General features: G+C 40.1%; 1 protein-coding gene across 1 annotated transcript in view; it reads right to left on the bottom strand.

Annotated features, from left to right (window-relative positions):
• Window positions 1–15162, bottom strand: part of SVIL (supervillin) — an 87102-nt gene that overhangs the window by 24847 nt on the left and 47093 nt on the right. Inside the window, exons 12-14 of the mRNA XM_023536190.1 lie at window positions 11228–11357; window positions 7640–7687; window positions 1197–1344 (exon numbers count right to left, since the gene is read on the bottom strand). Coding sequence (XP_023391958.1) covers window positions 1197–1344; window positions 7640–7687; window positions 11228–11357 — 326 coding nt within the window. The remainder of the gene's footprint in view (window positions 1–1196; window positions 1345–7639; window positions 7688–11227; window positions 11358–15162) is intronic.

Consider the following 15162-nt stretch of genomic DNA (forward strand, 5'->3'; position numbering starts at 1 on the left):
GAAAAGTTATCAGGATAAAAGTCCAGGCTATAGGTTGGAAGATCTGAGCTCTGGTCCAAGTTCTCGGCTTGAGTCCTTCTTAATTGAGGTGGGCTTTAAGGGCCTGCCACTGTTAATACAGAGATCGGGCTCATGTTGAAGTAGGTTAACATGATTGGATAGTTCTGTGATATGGTGAAGAACATATTCAAACGCTACCTCATTCTGAGAGTAAATGGTCTGCTGTTATCTTCTGACAATTTCAAGATGAATTAAGAATTTGTTACAGAGGATTCTTCCTCCAAGATTTGAGTTCATCTCAATTCAGGGGGTTCCCCAATATTTATGACAAGGCTACAATGAGATAAGCACTATGTATGAGTGAGGATCCTGAAAGGTTTTGAGAAAAGGGACAGATAAACCTAGAAAGCTGATGATAAGTTAACTCTGAGTGTGAAAACATTTATCACTAAGTTAGGAAATTTGCTTTTAAATTAATAGCTTAGAAAATGAAGGTGTGTGCACATAGGTGACAAAGGGACTGCGCATTTTAATCATTTCCTACAGGATCTGGAGGCTCAAAGCTCTCTGGAGACTTTACTAACCATGTGATTCCTCAGTTTCATAAATTTTTGGATACAGACTTCAAATCAGTTCCAATAGCTCAGCTGCAGGAAAATGATCATCTGCAGGAAAATCCAACTTCCTTGTAACGGATAGATCTTATAGACATCTATTAAAAAATAGCTGGAAATTAGGCTTTGTAAGCCAGAAACTCTGGTTTGATGGAAAGGGGCCTAGGAATTACCCCACAAGGGAGAAGAGATAAACTTTTTCTTCATTGAGAAAGGCTAATTTGGGTTAACTGATTGCTAGATGGCAAGAAAATGGAAGTAATTTTAAAACAATTATAAAAAGGACTAAGATTTGTTAGTAGATTTGCAATTGCTTTTGAAACCTGTACTCAATTTCCAAATGGCTAAGTTTTGAAATGTGACTAATTGAATTAAGCTTCTTACATTGAAGACGACACCACATATATAAACAGGTTTTTGGTAGGAATATCTCACAAAACCTACCCCCAAACCATTTATACAAGTTCAGTGAAGTTAAAAACGAAAAAAGATAGTTTTAACCGCGCTGTCACAGGCCGCCCTCCATGGGTGATGGAGCATGCGCACCCACGCGCGCGCACATGCGCACCCACACACTCTGACCTTTCTTCACCATTCTCCCGGCCACCGTAAACTGGGTGGAGTCGTTAGCTGCTCCTTTGCCTTTAGTCTTCCAGGCTTCCTCTCTCACAGTGATGAGGTGCTTCCTCTCTTCGATAGTCATCTGGTTCTCTCGACTCTCTGTGACCCGCTGTTTTAATCATGTACGAAGGAGAAAATAGGAGAGGAAAATGACAGAGATGTGAATTTAACTTGTCGTATTCCATGGGATGAAAGAAGGCAAAAAAAAAAGGAGCACTACACTGTCCAAAACTGGCCATAACTGTTCTATCTGAAATAGGTTTCCTTATTTCCTTATTTCTAGCTGGGGTTAGAGATCGCCATCAATAGATAATATTGAAACTTTAAAACTTAGTAGAGTTTTTATTTTTCATTTATTTATTTGGAACACTGGAATAGCAGAATGATACTTTGTAAAAATAAACAAAAATAGGGAGACTGCCTTCATGCCATGAACTTTACAGGGTTTTAAAGTTGCTCTGTTTGACCTATCTGGTTAAACTCAATTGATGAGGAAATGGCACACATGCACACGCACACGCACACATACGCACACACGCACACGCACGCGCACACACACGAAGGGGAAAGGGGAAGTCAGCAGTTGGGGAGGGAGCAAATGTCAATCATTGGTGGGTCTGGTAAAGGATATACAATAATGGTCTTTCTATTACGGCACACTTTTCTATAAGTTTAAAAATTTTATCAAAGTTATCAAAAAATTTCAAAAATCTTTTCCTTAACTTTTCCACTCACGATTGGCGAAATGACCCTAATCCCAAGTAACTTTCTGAATCACACACCCTTATGAAATAAACTATGAGGTTGATTTGCCAGGAAGACTTCATCAAAATTCATAAAAGAAAGTAAGTTTTCTTTGAAAGTAAAGTTTCAAGAGTGAATTTTAATCAAATCAATATGGCACTTAGCTTGAAATATTTTGAGAAAACATATAAAGTGCCAAGAAAATTTGCTTCTCCAAGGATCCAGACATCAGTGGTTCTGAGTGAAATCAGTAATGCATCTGCAAAGTCCTGGGTGTGGCAGTGGGATGTGGTTAATGACTCAGAAAAGTGGTATCCTCAAATCATCAATTCCATTTCCCAAAGCTCTACGATTCCCCTAGAGCTCCTAGGAGAACGTGACAGATAGGAGTCCTGCAATGACACAGCTGTTTTAGGATTTAAAGCTTCCAGCAATCTGCCAGATCTATGTTAATAAGGTTTTTTTTTAATCCTCTCTAAATGATAACATTACATATAAAAATTTTTTCTTCTCTAGAAGTCTCAGCTTAACTTTGCTACTTAATGGAGTTGGTTTAGGACCCACTAATTCCTACTATCTCACTTTACATGGCTCTATAATGGGGTAAGAGATATATAGCTTGTTTATTCACTAGAGAATCTAATAAAAACTTATCCCAAGTTGCTATTAAATTATAGAACTCAAAATGCGAAAACAAGTAAGATGGATATCTTTGTCCATTTACTTTTCTTATTTTAGCTTAAAACTTCATTATGGTCCTGTTCTTCCCTTCTAAGTTTTATCTCCTCCTTTAGAGAAGGACATGATGCATACTGTGATAAGCATTGTGCCACTTACCAGGTTTATCCAGGTTTAGCTGTTTTTAGTATTGACTAGAATGGTAAGAGAGAGTTGTCAGAATAGAAGCAGAAGCCCTACTCCATCTGTCCTTCACTCTTTCAAATATGGATTCCATGAACGAAGTGTGGAGAGATGGGGGGAAGGGGGGGCACGTGTGTGTGTGTGTGTGTGTGTGTGTGTGTGTGTGTGTGTGTGTAGAAAGCAGTGAAAAACTGGGAAGAGAGGAAAGTCTTAGGGATGGCCAGACACTTGGCAGAACACAGCTTGAATCCACAAAGGGTAGCTCTGCAAGAATGTTTTCAGGCTGCCACACTGTTGCTGATAGGTTTGCCTCTATACACCTATGGTTGACCCTTGGACAGGAGATTGAACTACATGGGTCCACTTATGTGTGCATTTTTTTCAACAAATACTGTAAATGTATTTTCTCTTCCTTATGATTTTCTTCATAATATTTTCTTTTCTCTAGTCTATTGTAAGAATACATTTAACATTCAAAATATGTGTTAAACGAGCATTAATTTTACCCATAAAGCTTCTGGTCAATCATAGGCTATTAGCAGTTAAGTTTTGGGGAAATGATAAGTTGTATGCAGATTTTCAACTGCACGGGGTGTGGGGAGGGTCAGTGTCCTTAACCACCGCATTTCGTTGTTCATGGGTCAACTGTACTGAGAAATCATAGTGCAAATCTCACTAAACATTTCTGATGCAGGGAAGTGATACATTGAAGAGCAGAACTAACTTGTATTACTAGGATTAGTGTAAATTTAAGGGTAAAAATCTCCCACAACTGGAAAGCTTTAAAAAAGATCTTTGTAGAAAATATTGTGATCTGGCTTTACAATTTTCATCTTATTCACATCCAGTTAAACTAAATTATAGAGAGAAATGATAAAAACATATGTTAGGTAATAGAAACAAGATAAAGTGACAAATCAAGTACTTCTCAGTTTTCAAAAATGCTATCACCATTTAGAATTCTGTGCACTGTTAATGAAATTTAGCTTTGCCCCCACGTAAGTGATTTCCATCACCAGTGCACGTAGCCTCAAGTGGCCTGAACAGAACGTGAGCAAGATCTCAACTACACACAGACCTCAAAGTAACCATAATTTGGTCTTGTTGTCATCTACCAGCTCCTAAAATGAAAGGACAGGAATTAAGGGAAATCTTATTCTGGTACAGCCCTGAGGCACATGAGGGAGAAGAAACTGTACGATGAAACTTAAAAAAGAGACACACAGTCCATTTAGATAGAGCCTGAGTGCTGTTTAAATGCTCTATTTTCTTCTCTGGGCCTCTGTGTTATTAAACATTGACAGCAAGACTGTTGGAAGAAAGGAGTCGCCTGATTGCTGGGAACACTGACAAGCTAGTGCCACATAACTGGCATTGAAAATATTTACCTGGGAAGACTGTCAAGAAGTAAAAATATAGACGTTTTAAGACATTTTAACTTTGAAGTAATAAAATATAGATCGCTTCTGGTAAACATTTTTTAAAACTTAAAAATATGTGGAGAGATAGTCCATGTTCATGGATAGGAAGATGCAATATTGTTAAGATGCCAGTTCTTTCTAATTTGATCCATAGATTTGGTGCAATTTCAATCAATTTCCCAGAAAGTTATTTTGTGGATATTGATGAACTGATTCTAAAGTTTATATGGAAAAGCAAAAGATCCAAAATAGCCAACACAATATAGAGGAAGAACAAGTCAGGGGACTGGAACTACATGACTTTGAGACTTACTATAAAGCTATAAGCAGTCAAGACAGGTGGGTATTAGTGAAGAAACAGACAAAAAGATCAATAGAACAGACTAGAGGGCCCAGAAACAGACCCAGGCAAACACACTCAACTAATCTTTGACAAAGGAATAAAGGCAACACAGTGGAGAAAAGATAGTCTTTTCAGCAAAGGGAAAATCTGGTCATACACCCTGAAAAAAATAATCTAGATATAGACCTTACACCCTTCAAAAATTAACTCAGAATGTATCATAGACCTAAGTGTGAAATGCAAAACTATAAAATTTGTAGAGAAAATATAGAAGAAAGTCTAGATGGCCTTGGGTGGTCAGTGGTGACTTTTTAGATAAAACACTAAAGTCATGATTCATGAAATAAATAATTGATAAGCTGAACTTCCACTCTGTGAAAAACTTTCAAGAGAATGAAAAGACAAGCCACAGACTGGGGGAAAACATTGCAAAAGATGTATCTGATAAAGGACTATTACCCAAAATATAAAAAGAACTCTTTCTTACAAAATTAAACACACTCTTACCATATGATCCAGTAATTGTGCTCACTGATGCCCAAATGAGTTGAAAACTTACAGCTATACAAAAACATGTATATAGATACTTATAACAGCTTTACTAATAATTGCTCAAACTTGGGAGCAATCAAGATACTTTTCAGTAAAGAAATGAATAAACTATGGATCATCTAGACAAGGAATATTATTCAGCACGAAAAAGAAATGAGCTATCAAGTCACGAAAAGAGATAGAGGAAGCTTAAGTGCATGTTCTAAGTGAAAGAGGCCAATCTGAAAAGGCTGCATACTGTACGATTCCAACTGTATGACATCCTGGAAAAGACAAAACTATGGAGACATTGAAAAGATCAGTGGTTGCCAAGCACTGGTAGAGACAGAGGTGAATAGATGGTGCACAGAAGACTTTTAGGGCGTGAAACTATTCTGTATGATACTATAATGTAGGATACAAGTCATTATACATTTGTTCAAATCCACAGAAAGTACAACACCAAGAATAAACCCAAATGTAAACTATGGATGTTGGGAAATAATGATGTGTCAATATAGGTTCACCAATTTTAACAAATATACCACTCTGGTAGGGGATGTTGGTGGTGGGAAAGGCCACATTTAGGGTGGTTGGTCAGGGGTTATCTGGGAAACCTCTGTACTTCCCACTCAATTTTGCCGTAAACCTAAAACTGCTTTAGAAAGTAGAGTCTATTAAAAATAGACATGTATATTATATATGTAGAATCCATATTGAAGGAGTTCAATAATATACCTTCTAAATAAAGTTGATTTATTTAGAAGACACAACTCGTGTTCCCCCTTAGTGATGGAACTGTAAGTTTGCCCAGATTTGAGCCTCTTTTTCGTGTGGACACTGACCAGCTGCGTGGGGCTGGGCCTTCACAGACCAGCATTCCTAACTTCAGAGGAAAGGAACCAGGGAGAGTGAGGGGAAAAGTCCACCTTCAGGAGTAGAAATGGGGGTTCCCACGTGTGAAGATGCAAGATGAAGACAGAGGACCCGAGACACCTCTTCCTGGCAACGCTCTCGTCAATTTCACTTTTTTTCTGAAATCCTGCACCTCATACTCAAAGACCTGCTTTGTTACGACTAGTCCTAAAGGGACAGTGCAGCCATGAAATGGTTAGTAGAGGCCACCGCATAAAGTCTCAGTCCTGGTGGGGAGACAGAGGCCCTGACTGGGAAGTGACCCGGCAAGGTTCCATAGAGAAGGAAATGCCACCGCTTTTCATAGCTCTTTTGATACCAGGGACATTCCAAAGGGAATAAAAAATAATCATTGTTGTTTCTAGCTTTAAAAATGATCACCTATTATGCACCAACAGAATGCCTCAGACCAGGCCAGGTGTCCCTGCGGGGGTGGGGTTCAGACAGGGTACGGTGAGGATGAGCATGGAAGTAGGGCTCAGGAAGCCTGTGGTTTCTCATTTCAATAGAGCCACTGCAGTCAGCTCATGTCACACCGGCCTCTCTCTCCCTGTACCTTTCTCCCTGACCCTTCCACACTCCACACTGCCTCCACCACGTCCTCCTTGTTTATCGAGCTAAGCAAGATGGCATCACCACTGAGCTGGAGGCAGGAACTCTCTGGTGTATTTCTTGGGCTCCTGACTCAATTAAGGATATAAAGCTTAAAGAGTAAAAGGGAAAACTTTTTTCTTCAACCAGTTTCATGACTGTGAGGTAAATTAATATCACCAGGTCTACTTGAAAATCTGAGCCAAGGATGTGATGTGTGTGACTGACTGACTATATGAAGAACTGATTCAACACACACACGAACACACACACGTACACACACGCAGGCTGAAATGCAGCAAAGGAGTTGCTTCCCCAAATGAAACAAGTTTTTTCCTACTGCTTGGAAATTGCAATGAGGCTTAATATGGGTTGGCTTTTCCTCACCTGATTAATAGATACAAAAGACAGGTATTTATGGGCAGCAGGTATAGCAGGAGAATAAGTAGAAGCATATACAGGTTCCTATAGAGCAAAGCAAGAGGATTAGAGGTGAACAGAGAATATCGGAGTGGGGTGGGGAGGGGAGAGACAGAAACAATGATTTCTCTAACAGAATGTTAATTTACTCATTGCAATTTCACTTATCTTTCCAAAAGAGTGCTTCCTCTTTGTTTATTTTTTTAGAACGCCGAAATAAATCCACATAAGCACAGTCAATATACCCAAGTCAGCTTTGTATAGTAATTAAATGAATTAAGGGCAAGATTACTGCGGTTTATAGAAGATACTAAGTCAGAGAGAGGAGGACCATAGCTTTCATTGACAGTTTTAACATTTAGCATAAAATATCTCCTGTGAAGTTTTTTCATTACATGATTCAAAAGAAATGAAAGGAGCTAGGATAGCTCTCCACTCTGGATGAAGGTGGCGTCTCGCCCCAGGATAAAAATACCAAACAGGGAGAGGGCACAAGGGAACCGTCACCGATGAGAATGACATGTGGTGGGCGTAACTGGCTAGAATCGAGAGGACACCTCTGCTAGAGTCAGGCTTACCCAAAGCAGGTTAGAAATGGCACTATCATCTGAAAATCCTCCTTCTTCCTACAGGTTAAAACAAACAGTAACATTGCAGAGTGTCAGAAGGGCAGGGTCGGGTTAGGGTGTCACAATCTCTTTCCAGTACTTGGTGCCTGGGTTCCATTAGAAGCATGCACGTGCTCACAAGTCAAGGGGCACAGAGACCAAGCAAGCTCACACCCCGTCTGCAAGATGGTGATTTTTTAACATGAGCCTCTCTTTTCCTCCTCAACTTGCTCTTTAAATTTGCTTCATTCTCCTCAATGCAGATTTGCAATTAGAACACGCATGCGCAGATTTACCTTCCTCAAATTGTCAAGGACTCGTTTTGGGAATGTTATAAATCTTAGCTTGACTCACTGACCTGATCCTATTGAAGCACAGCAGATATAAAATCCTAATCTGTGACTCAGAAATAGACAAGGTTGTAAAGGCAAACTCTGTAAAGCGTTCTTATTTCCTGGAAAAGTTTGATATCCTGGGTGATTATCTAAACAAAAGGACATGTGCTTCTCTGTCTATATCTTAATGTCGAATATGCCTAAATGGGATCGGAGTTCAAAAGAATTATTCGGTGAAAATAAATAACTGCAATTTAGTTGTGACAGAGATTCCTGCCAAGACACTTCTTTAAAACTTCGCTTCGTGTCATTTCTCTCACTCTTTTGATGGAATGAGTTACTTTGCAGTAAACGGTCCACAGATCAGGCTCAAGGACACGCATTCCACACGGTGTGAACTGGGCCAAATCTACAAACCAAATGGCTTCACCGTCTTGAGAACTAATTATATATGCTAAAAAAGCAGAAATGTTTAAGTCAGGTTAGCACTGCCCTGGACTAAGCCAAAACCAGGAGAAAGAAGAGAAAAGAAGGGTGACAGGGGAGAGACTCAGACTCTCCGTCATAGAAACGACAGCTGGCTAGGTGAAGGATCAGTGTCCTTAGGCTCTAATTCATCAGTCCTGATACTGGAAGATAAATCTGGAAAGCAAGGAACTGCTGTTAAGTTGCATATTCTCTGAGACATGATTGATCTTTTTGTAGGGAAAGGAAAACTCTTAGTTCCCCAAATCTATTCATGGGCCAAAAGAATATTTTCTTACCATATAGGACCCACGATAAAATGCTAGTGAGAGAACCACAAATTTGTTTTGTTTGGGGACAAAGCCTTTGACAGAAATAAAGCAGTTATAGATTTCTAAGGAGATGCTTACATTTTTTCAATGTGGTAACTAGACGACCTAAAATTATGTATGTGGCTCACATCATATTTTTATTGGACGGCAAGGATTTTCATGGGGTCAATGGACGCGATTTACAGAGTCCTAGCTCTACTTCCTGCCTCTTCTGCATTCCCACGGACTGCAAATCATGAGACTATGCTTACCACACACAAACACTTCAAGAGGACAAACTCTAAAATGTTTGGTAACCACGAATATATGCTGTTTGATGAATGCAAGAAGTAACGACCTAACTGTAAAACCAGCTCCTTTCCACATCGGTGGAAAAGATGGGAGGTTCTGGTGCTCGCTCCCCGGGGCAGCTCTCCATCAGTAAGTCTAGATCCAGCGCAGGCAGCAAAGTCCCATCTGCATGCACCACGTCATGACTGTCCCTCTCTCTCCAGGGCAGCACTCGGACACCCAGCAAGCAGTGGCGATTTCTCAAATGTTCCTCAGCTCTTTGGGGACTGTCTTAAAACAGATCAGCTTTAAGGAATCTCACATTTGAGCACAGCGAAGGTGTGACAGAAATATACGGCCAGCCTGGGGAAGAAATCAAGCCAAGGGCTTATCAGAGGCCATGTGAAAACCACTTGACCGCATCAGAACTTGAGATGTCCCAATGTCTGCTACACGAGCCTAAAATAGATAGGCTTATTATAACTTCAAAGAGCCGACTGTCTCAGGCCACAGTGAACTAGGTTACTGAGGAAGAGTGGGAGAGTGAGTTCACTATTGCTGCAGAATCTGCAGCTCCCGTTAGTCAAGAGGCCTCCTTTCACACTCAAGCCCCAGTCACACTTAGAGCCCTAGCACTTCCTTTGACTGGAGTTCCCACCCCAGAGGCAACCGCAGTCTCCCTGCATCTCTTGCCTTCCAAACACCTTAGCCAAGTGTTTAGGCAGGTCAAATCTCATCCTCTACTCACAGCCTCTGGTTTCCACAGCCTCAAATGACCCCTGTCTTCAAAGCAGGTAGAACACTTATCTCATTCTACTATTCATGAGGAAGGTATCTAGCTACAAAGCACATTTGTAGCTTTATTTTAATTTTCACCTGGCCTGATAGAACTGCCAGCTCCCAAGGCTTTTTTTGCATCTTCCAAAATGACCGACGTGAGGTAAACGTTATTTTTGAAGCAATGACTTCAAGATCTTTTTAAATGAAGTCTGTGGGAGTTAGGGACAAATTATCTGAGGGACTAGTTTTCACTTGAGGATTTTATTCTTAAAATCCAAATTTTACACGTATGCAAATCTCAAATTCACAGCTGATTGTATTTGAGAAATTTACTAACGGCTGGGAATTAAGTGTTTTTTAGTCATTATCTCTAATATCATGTATGTCTCAAAAGAAAGAATTCAAATTGCTGTTCCAATTTAACCTATGAAGATACAGAAATACTATATAAAAGTGTCAGAACTCCTGCCTCACAGTTTTATGTACACACTTTCTTTTGATGTTTCTTAATGCACAAAGGTCGCATTCATAATTTCTCTTTTTTGCAAATGCTTAAGTTATTTTAGAACTAGAAAGGGGCCAGGTGATCATTTGGTAGAAAGTTTCTTTTTTTCTTCTCTGTGTGAAGACTTTTGATCCTAGAATTTGCCTAGTAGATGTACCACAATGTCCCCCTTGCTTCCAGCCAGCAAGTTTATTTGCAATCAAAGGGCCAAGCAGCAAGAAAGTCACCAGCCACTTTGAAAGTGTGCACTAACTGGTCAAAAGCTGGTCATCATTATATTGGTAATTTAACAACTCATTAAAACTTTTGCCTATGAAATCCTTGCCAGTACTAATAACAATGTGTTACTAAATTTTATTTAAACGCGTAACATTTTTTCCTCTGTATTCTCAGGAAAAGGCACACCTGCTCATTGTGAAATATGCTTAAAGTTAAAAAATAAGGACTCACTGACCACAAAAATTACGTCCTTACTTTGTTTACCTAGGTTTTAAATCTCAGTATAGGACAATTAAGTCCATATTTTATATGCAACTTATAAACTGTTAGTGGTCAATTAAAGTTTTTCATTATAAAGGCTGTATTAACATTGTAAAGTCAGACTTCACTTAAGAAAGTTTTGAAACAAAGTAAACGTACACGCTTCAAAATGTAGGTGGCACAGTTACCAGTTCTACCACATCTCAAGACTTTATCTTTTGATCAGTTTAAGCTGTTGAGAGATAGTTAACGTACGTTACGTGTGTACTCAAATGGCAAGACAGTGCTAGGGCCTCACGGAATGGTGTTAGTGAAGTTACGCATGCTGGACTGATGCACTTGCAAGTGTGACGTTAGTCAGAATGCTTTTTCCTAACGTGGAGAACGTCACCTTCTTCTTGAGCGACTGTTCCGCTTCTTGCACGTGCAGGCTGCTCGTGACAGACGCTTTGCCGTACTCCTGTTTTCTGGTGAGTCTGTTTTTCCAGTCTTCCTCTCCACTCTTCTTCAACAGTGCTAATCTAAGGGGAAAACACACCAACCAAAGAGTTCAGCACCAAACTCTCACTCGTAATAGAACCGTAACTTAGATAAGTTGGAAGTCTTTGCCCATTAAATGACCACAGCTGCCTTATTTTAATCTTTTTGAATTTCATTTTTTTTCTGAAGAAAGTGTGTGTGGAAAAATAACACAGGGGTCCCTTTGCGAAGATGGCCCCACAGATGTTAAAGCTGATTGAAAAGCAAAGCTGAATCAGACTTGTCGGATAAAAGACGCATCATCATTCCACTAAAGGAATAGAGGCGATTTTTCCTTGCCCGTGGTGAGGGCAGAGAGAAAGGAATCGGTCCCCAGAGAAAAAATGTCTGCCAGTGACGCCTTCTGGTCACTTGATATAATAATATTTAACGACTAAAGCCGAACAGGAAGTTATTTGCAGAAAATACAGCAGAAGTGGTTTTAAAAACGTAAAGCTGTAAAACACTGACCATCTATTAATCTCATACCTTTCAATTACAGGTAAAAGATCATGTTTAAGACTGTCTCTTCGTATATTCTGAGCTCTGTTCTTTTCCTCCAAATGCACCTGCTTTTTCTTCTTAATACAGAAACTATTCTCTACAAACCCATTTTTTAAATTATTACTTCAACTTTCCTCAGGGGAAAGTTATATACAAAAAAAGAATCTAATTAGCTGAGATTTTTCCTAACCTACTTCAGTTCAACTGCAGCGTGCAGCTTGAATGTTATATTCTGTGAAAGGTTACTTTCGTGAACATGAGGCTGTTTCATCCAACTCCATCACAATGAATGAAGAAGACTGAAGCCTTTAAGTTGGACAACACAAGGTAAAAGGCAAAAAAGTGATGGTCATTAAACTCACGTGAGCTGAGGCTCAAACAATCGAAAGATTAGGGGAAAAATGACCAGAACCGCTTTCCCTGTCCCCACTTGGTGTTCAGTGAGCCGGGAGGGTAAACGGCTTTTCCCACACGTGTTCTCTCCCCGCGCAGTCTCACGACGCTGCTGACTCACCGCAGGCGGCCACGCACGGGGAGGGCCGAGGGGCGAAACGTCTGGTCCTACACATGACACAAATTACTGCCTGTGCCGTTCAAACAACTGTCAGCACTTCTAACATCCGCCAAGTCCAAGTGCAGGGCTGTGATGTTGAGAGCCTGGACATCTGCTTAGTCTGATGGGAGAATCCAGCGAGTGGCACTATGTTAGCCTATTAACCCCGAGGCCTGGCTGGGGCCACCGGGACTTGTGTTTGTCAGGCCGCCCGGGGAAATGTCCGCCCTTCTTGCCCCAGCCCACACTTTTCCAGCGGGGAATACTGGCCTGAGACGGCTGTTTCACCGGCACCGAGCCGACAGCCCTGCCTCATTAGAACTAGTTCTGTGGGCTCACAGCAGTCAGGGCTGGGTCACACGGGTCAGGCAAACCATGTGACCAGTACATTTTTTTCTTCCCCCTTTAAAAACTGTCCCTGCGTTCAGAGAATCACTGGCACCACACAAATGTCAGATAGGGCCAAACAGCACCGATTAGTATTTACATCAGATCTTGGCCTGGGCTAGTTTGCAGGCTGGAGGAGTGAACTAATCATGTCTTTTAAATGAAGGCAAATCAAACATCAGAAAAGGCAGGTCAAAGAGGAATGATACCTCTATCCCTAATACATGATTCTGGGCCCTCTAGTGGCTGAAATCTCCCAGCTAGAAGGTAGGAGCCTCCAGTCTGTTGGGGGAGCGTGGGTACAGACATTCAGCTGGGTGGAGAGCAGATGGGTGGGGGGAGGGGTATGGAGGGACCACAGGGGGATCCCCGGCGGCCACTGTAAGTCAGTATGCTGCAGGCTGCTGGGAGGCATGGGGCGGGTTCTTCAACCTTCTCCAACTCAGTGTTCACATTCCACCAGTTTTCCAGTGAAGGGATGGCTCCTTGGCTTTTTTCAGTAATCATCTCTCACACATAAGGAAGCTCAGATCCAGTTGTTTCAGTAATTGTGCAAACAAGATTTCTAAAAGCCTAGTGTACTTTTAAAGAGACATCAAGTTTTCGTCCCTAAATAACATAAAGATTATTTGATTTGCGATGCTTTTCAAAGGAGTTCCCAAACGGGAACGATTTACACCCCAATCATTTAGACAGTTATGAAACACTGATTTTATTAATCCAGTGAAAAGAAGCAGATTGTATTTAAGTTCCATGCTATTTAGGGTTCCGACTTGACATTCAAGATGTCAGAAAAAGATAGAAAAAGATATGCTTCCTTGAGCATCAGACATGTTCTAAAAGCAGAGTGCATTGAGGATTGAGTTGGGAGAGGTAGAGACTAGCCCTTGCTGTCAGTTCTGCCTACCATGTGACCCTCGTGGTCTCTGGAACTAAACTCTCCCTCGGAAAGAAGAATAAGTTAGAATCAGGTATAAAAGTTCTTATTTTTTACATGCTACCTCAAAAAAAAGAAAAGTAAAACCCAAATAATTAGCATTTTTATTTTAAATACGTCAAACTTCAATATCTCATTTTAACAGAAAAGAGGGATTATAAGCCCTTCCTAGGGAAAAGCTAGCACAGACGGATTATAAAGATACGTAGTTCTGTGACTTCAGCAAAGTACAAATAAAAGTACCATTAAGATTAGGGGGGAGATCGCTGGCAATATATTTCATATTAGCATAATTAATTATAAACATCTGCTAAATAAAGTGTATCTAATCCATTTTTAAACATAGAGGTATACCTCATTTTACTGTACTTTGCTATATAGAGCTTCACAGATGTTGCATTTTTTACAAATTATAGGGAGGACCCTCCACCAGCAAAAGGATTACAACATGCTTTATTGAGATACTTGCTTTACTGTGGTGGTCTGGAACCAAACTCACAATATAACAGAGGTATGCCTGCAAATTTTAACAATTAAACTGAATAGCTAACTACTTAACATGCATTCATTATCATCATGGTTCTGAACAGTTTGGGATTACTCTCAGAGACTGAGACAAGTTCTGTCTCCCATTAGCCAGAGGTTCAGGTATATACGGTCAACTTTGAACATACTTCCAGGCAGTTCCCAGAAGCCCTACAGCCATCCTGGAACTTCTCAGATGTCCACAAAGCCTGGGTTAGGAAACTCCGACTTTATATCATCTTATATTTTCCAAAATGAGAATTTTACAGGATTAAAACTCCTTTCAGAAAGATAGATATGTTAAAATTTACTAAATATAGGCACATCAGTAATTATTGCATTGTGGATAGACACAAAACTTCATCAAAAGTCCTAAGTCTCAACAGATAGATTATACCCAAAGATAGGGAATCTCCTTTACGAGCCTTTGAAAGAAAGGGTATATTAGTATTTCCATTGGATTTTACCCCCAGAAATATTTTCCAATATGTAGAATATCAGAACTTGTGTATAAGTGACGTTTATCATTAATTCCATTAAATGGTATCTCTTCTTTCTCACCTAACTGGGTATCAATAGTTGGATGTCTAGGACCGAACTCTCTTCGAGCCAGGTTTCTACAGAGGAGGACTTCACAGGCCACACAGCTTCCCTGATTAAGACATCACTTTTATTTGACTCATCCCCTCAGTCCTTCGCCTCTGCCTCCTCAGTCTAGTAGGTCTGATTTATTGTGAATTTTAAATAATAAAGGTGAAAATAAATAAGATCTACCAACTTTACTAATTCGTTAGTTGAAAAAGACTCCATCTAATTAATATTTTATGAACATTGTTCAAAAGCTTGGCTTGAAAAACAGAATGAAAAATTTTCACTGTAGTTTGATATATCGTCTTAGGGT

The sequence above is a fragment of the Pteropus vampyrus genome, unplaced genomic scaffold (assembly GCF_000151845.1).
Source record: "Pteropus vampyrus isolate Shadow unplaced genomic scaffold, Pvam_2.0 Scaffold150, whole genome shotgun sequence".
Classification (NCBI taxonomy): Eukaryota; Metazoa; Chordata; class Mammalia; order Chiroptera; family Pteropodidae; genus Pteropus; species Pteropus vampyrus.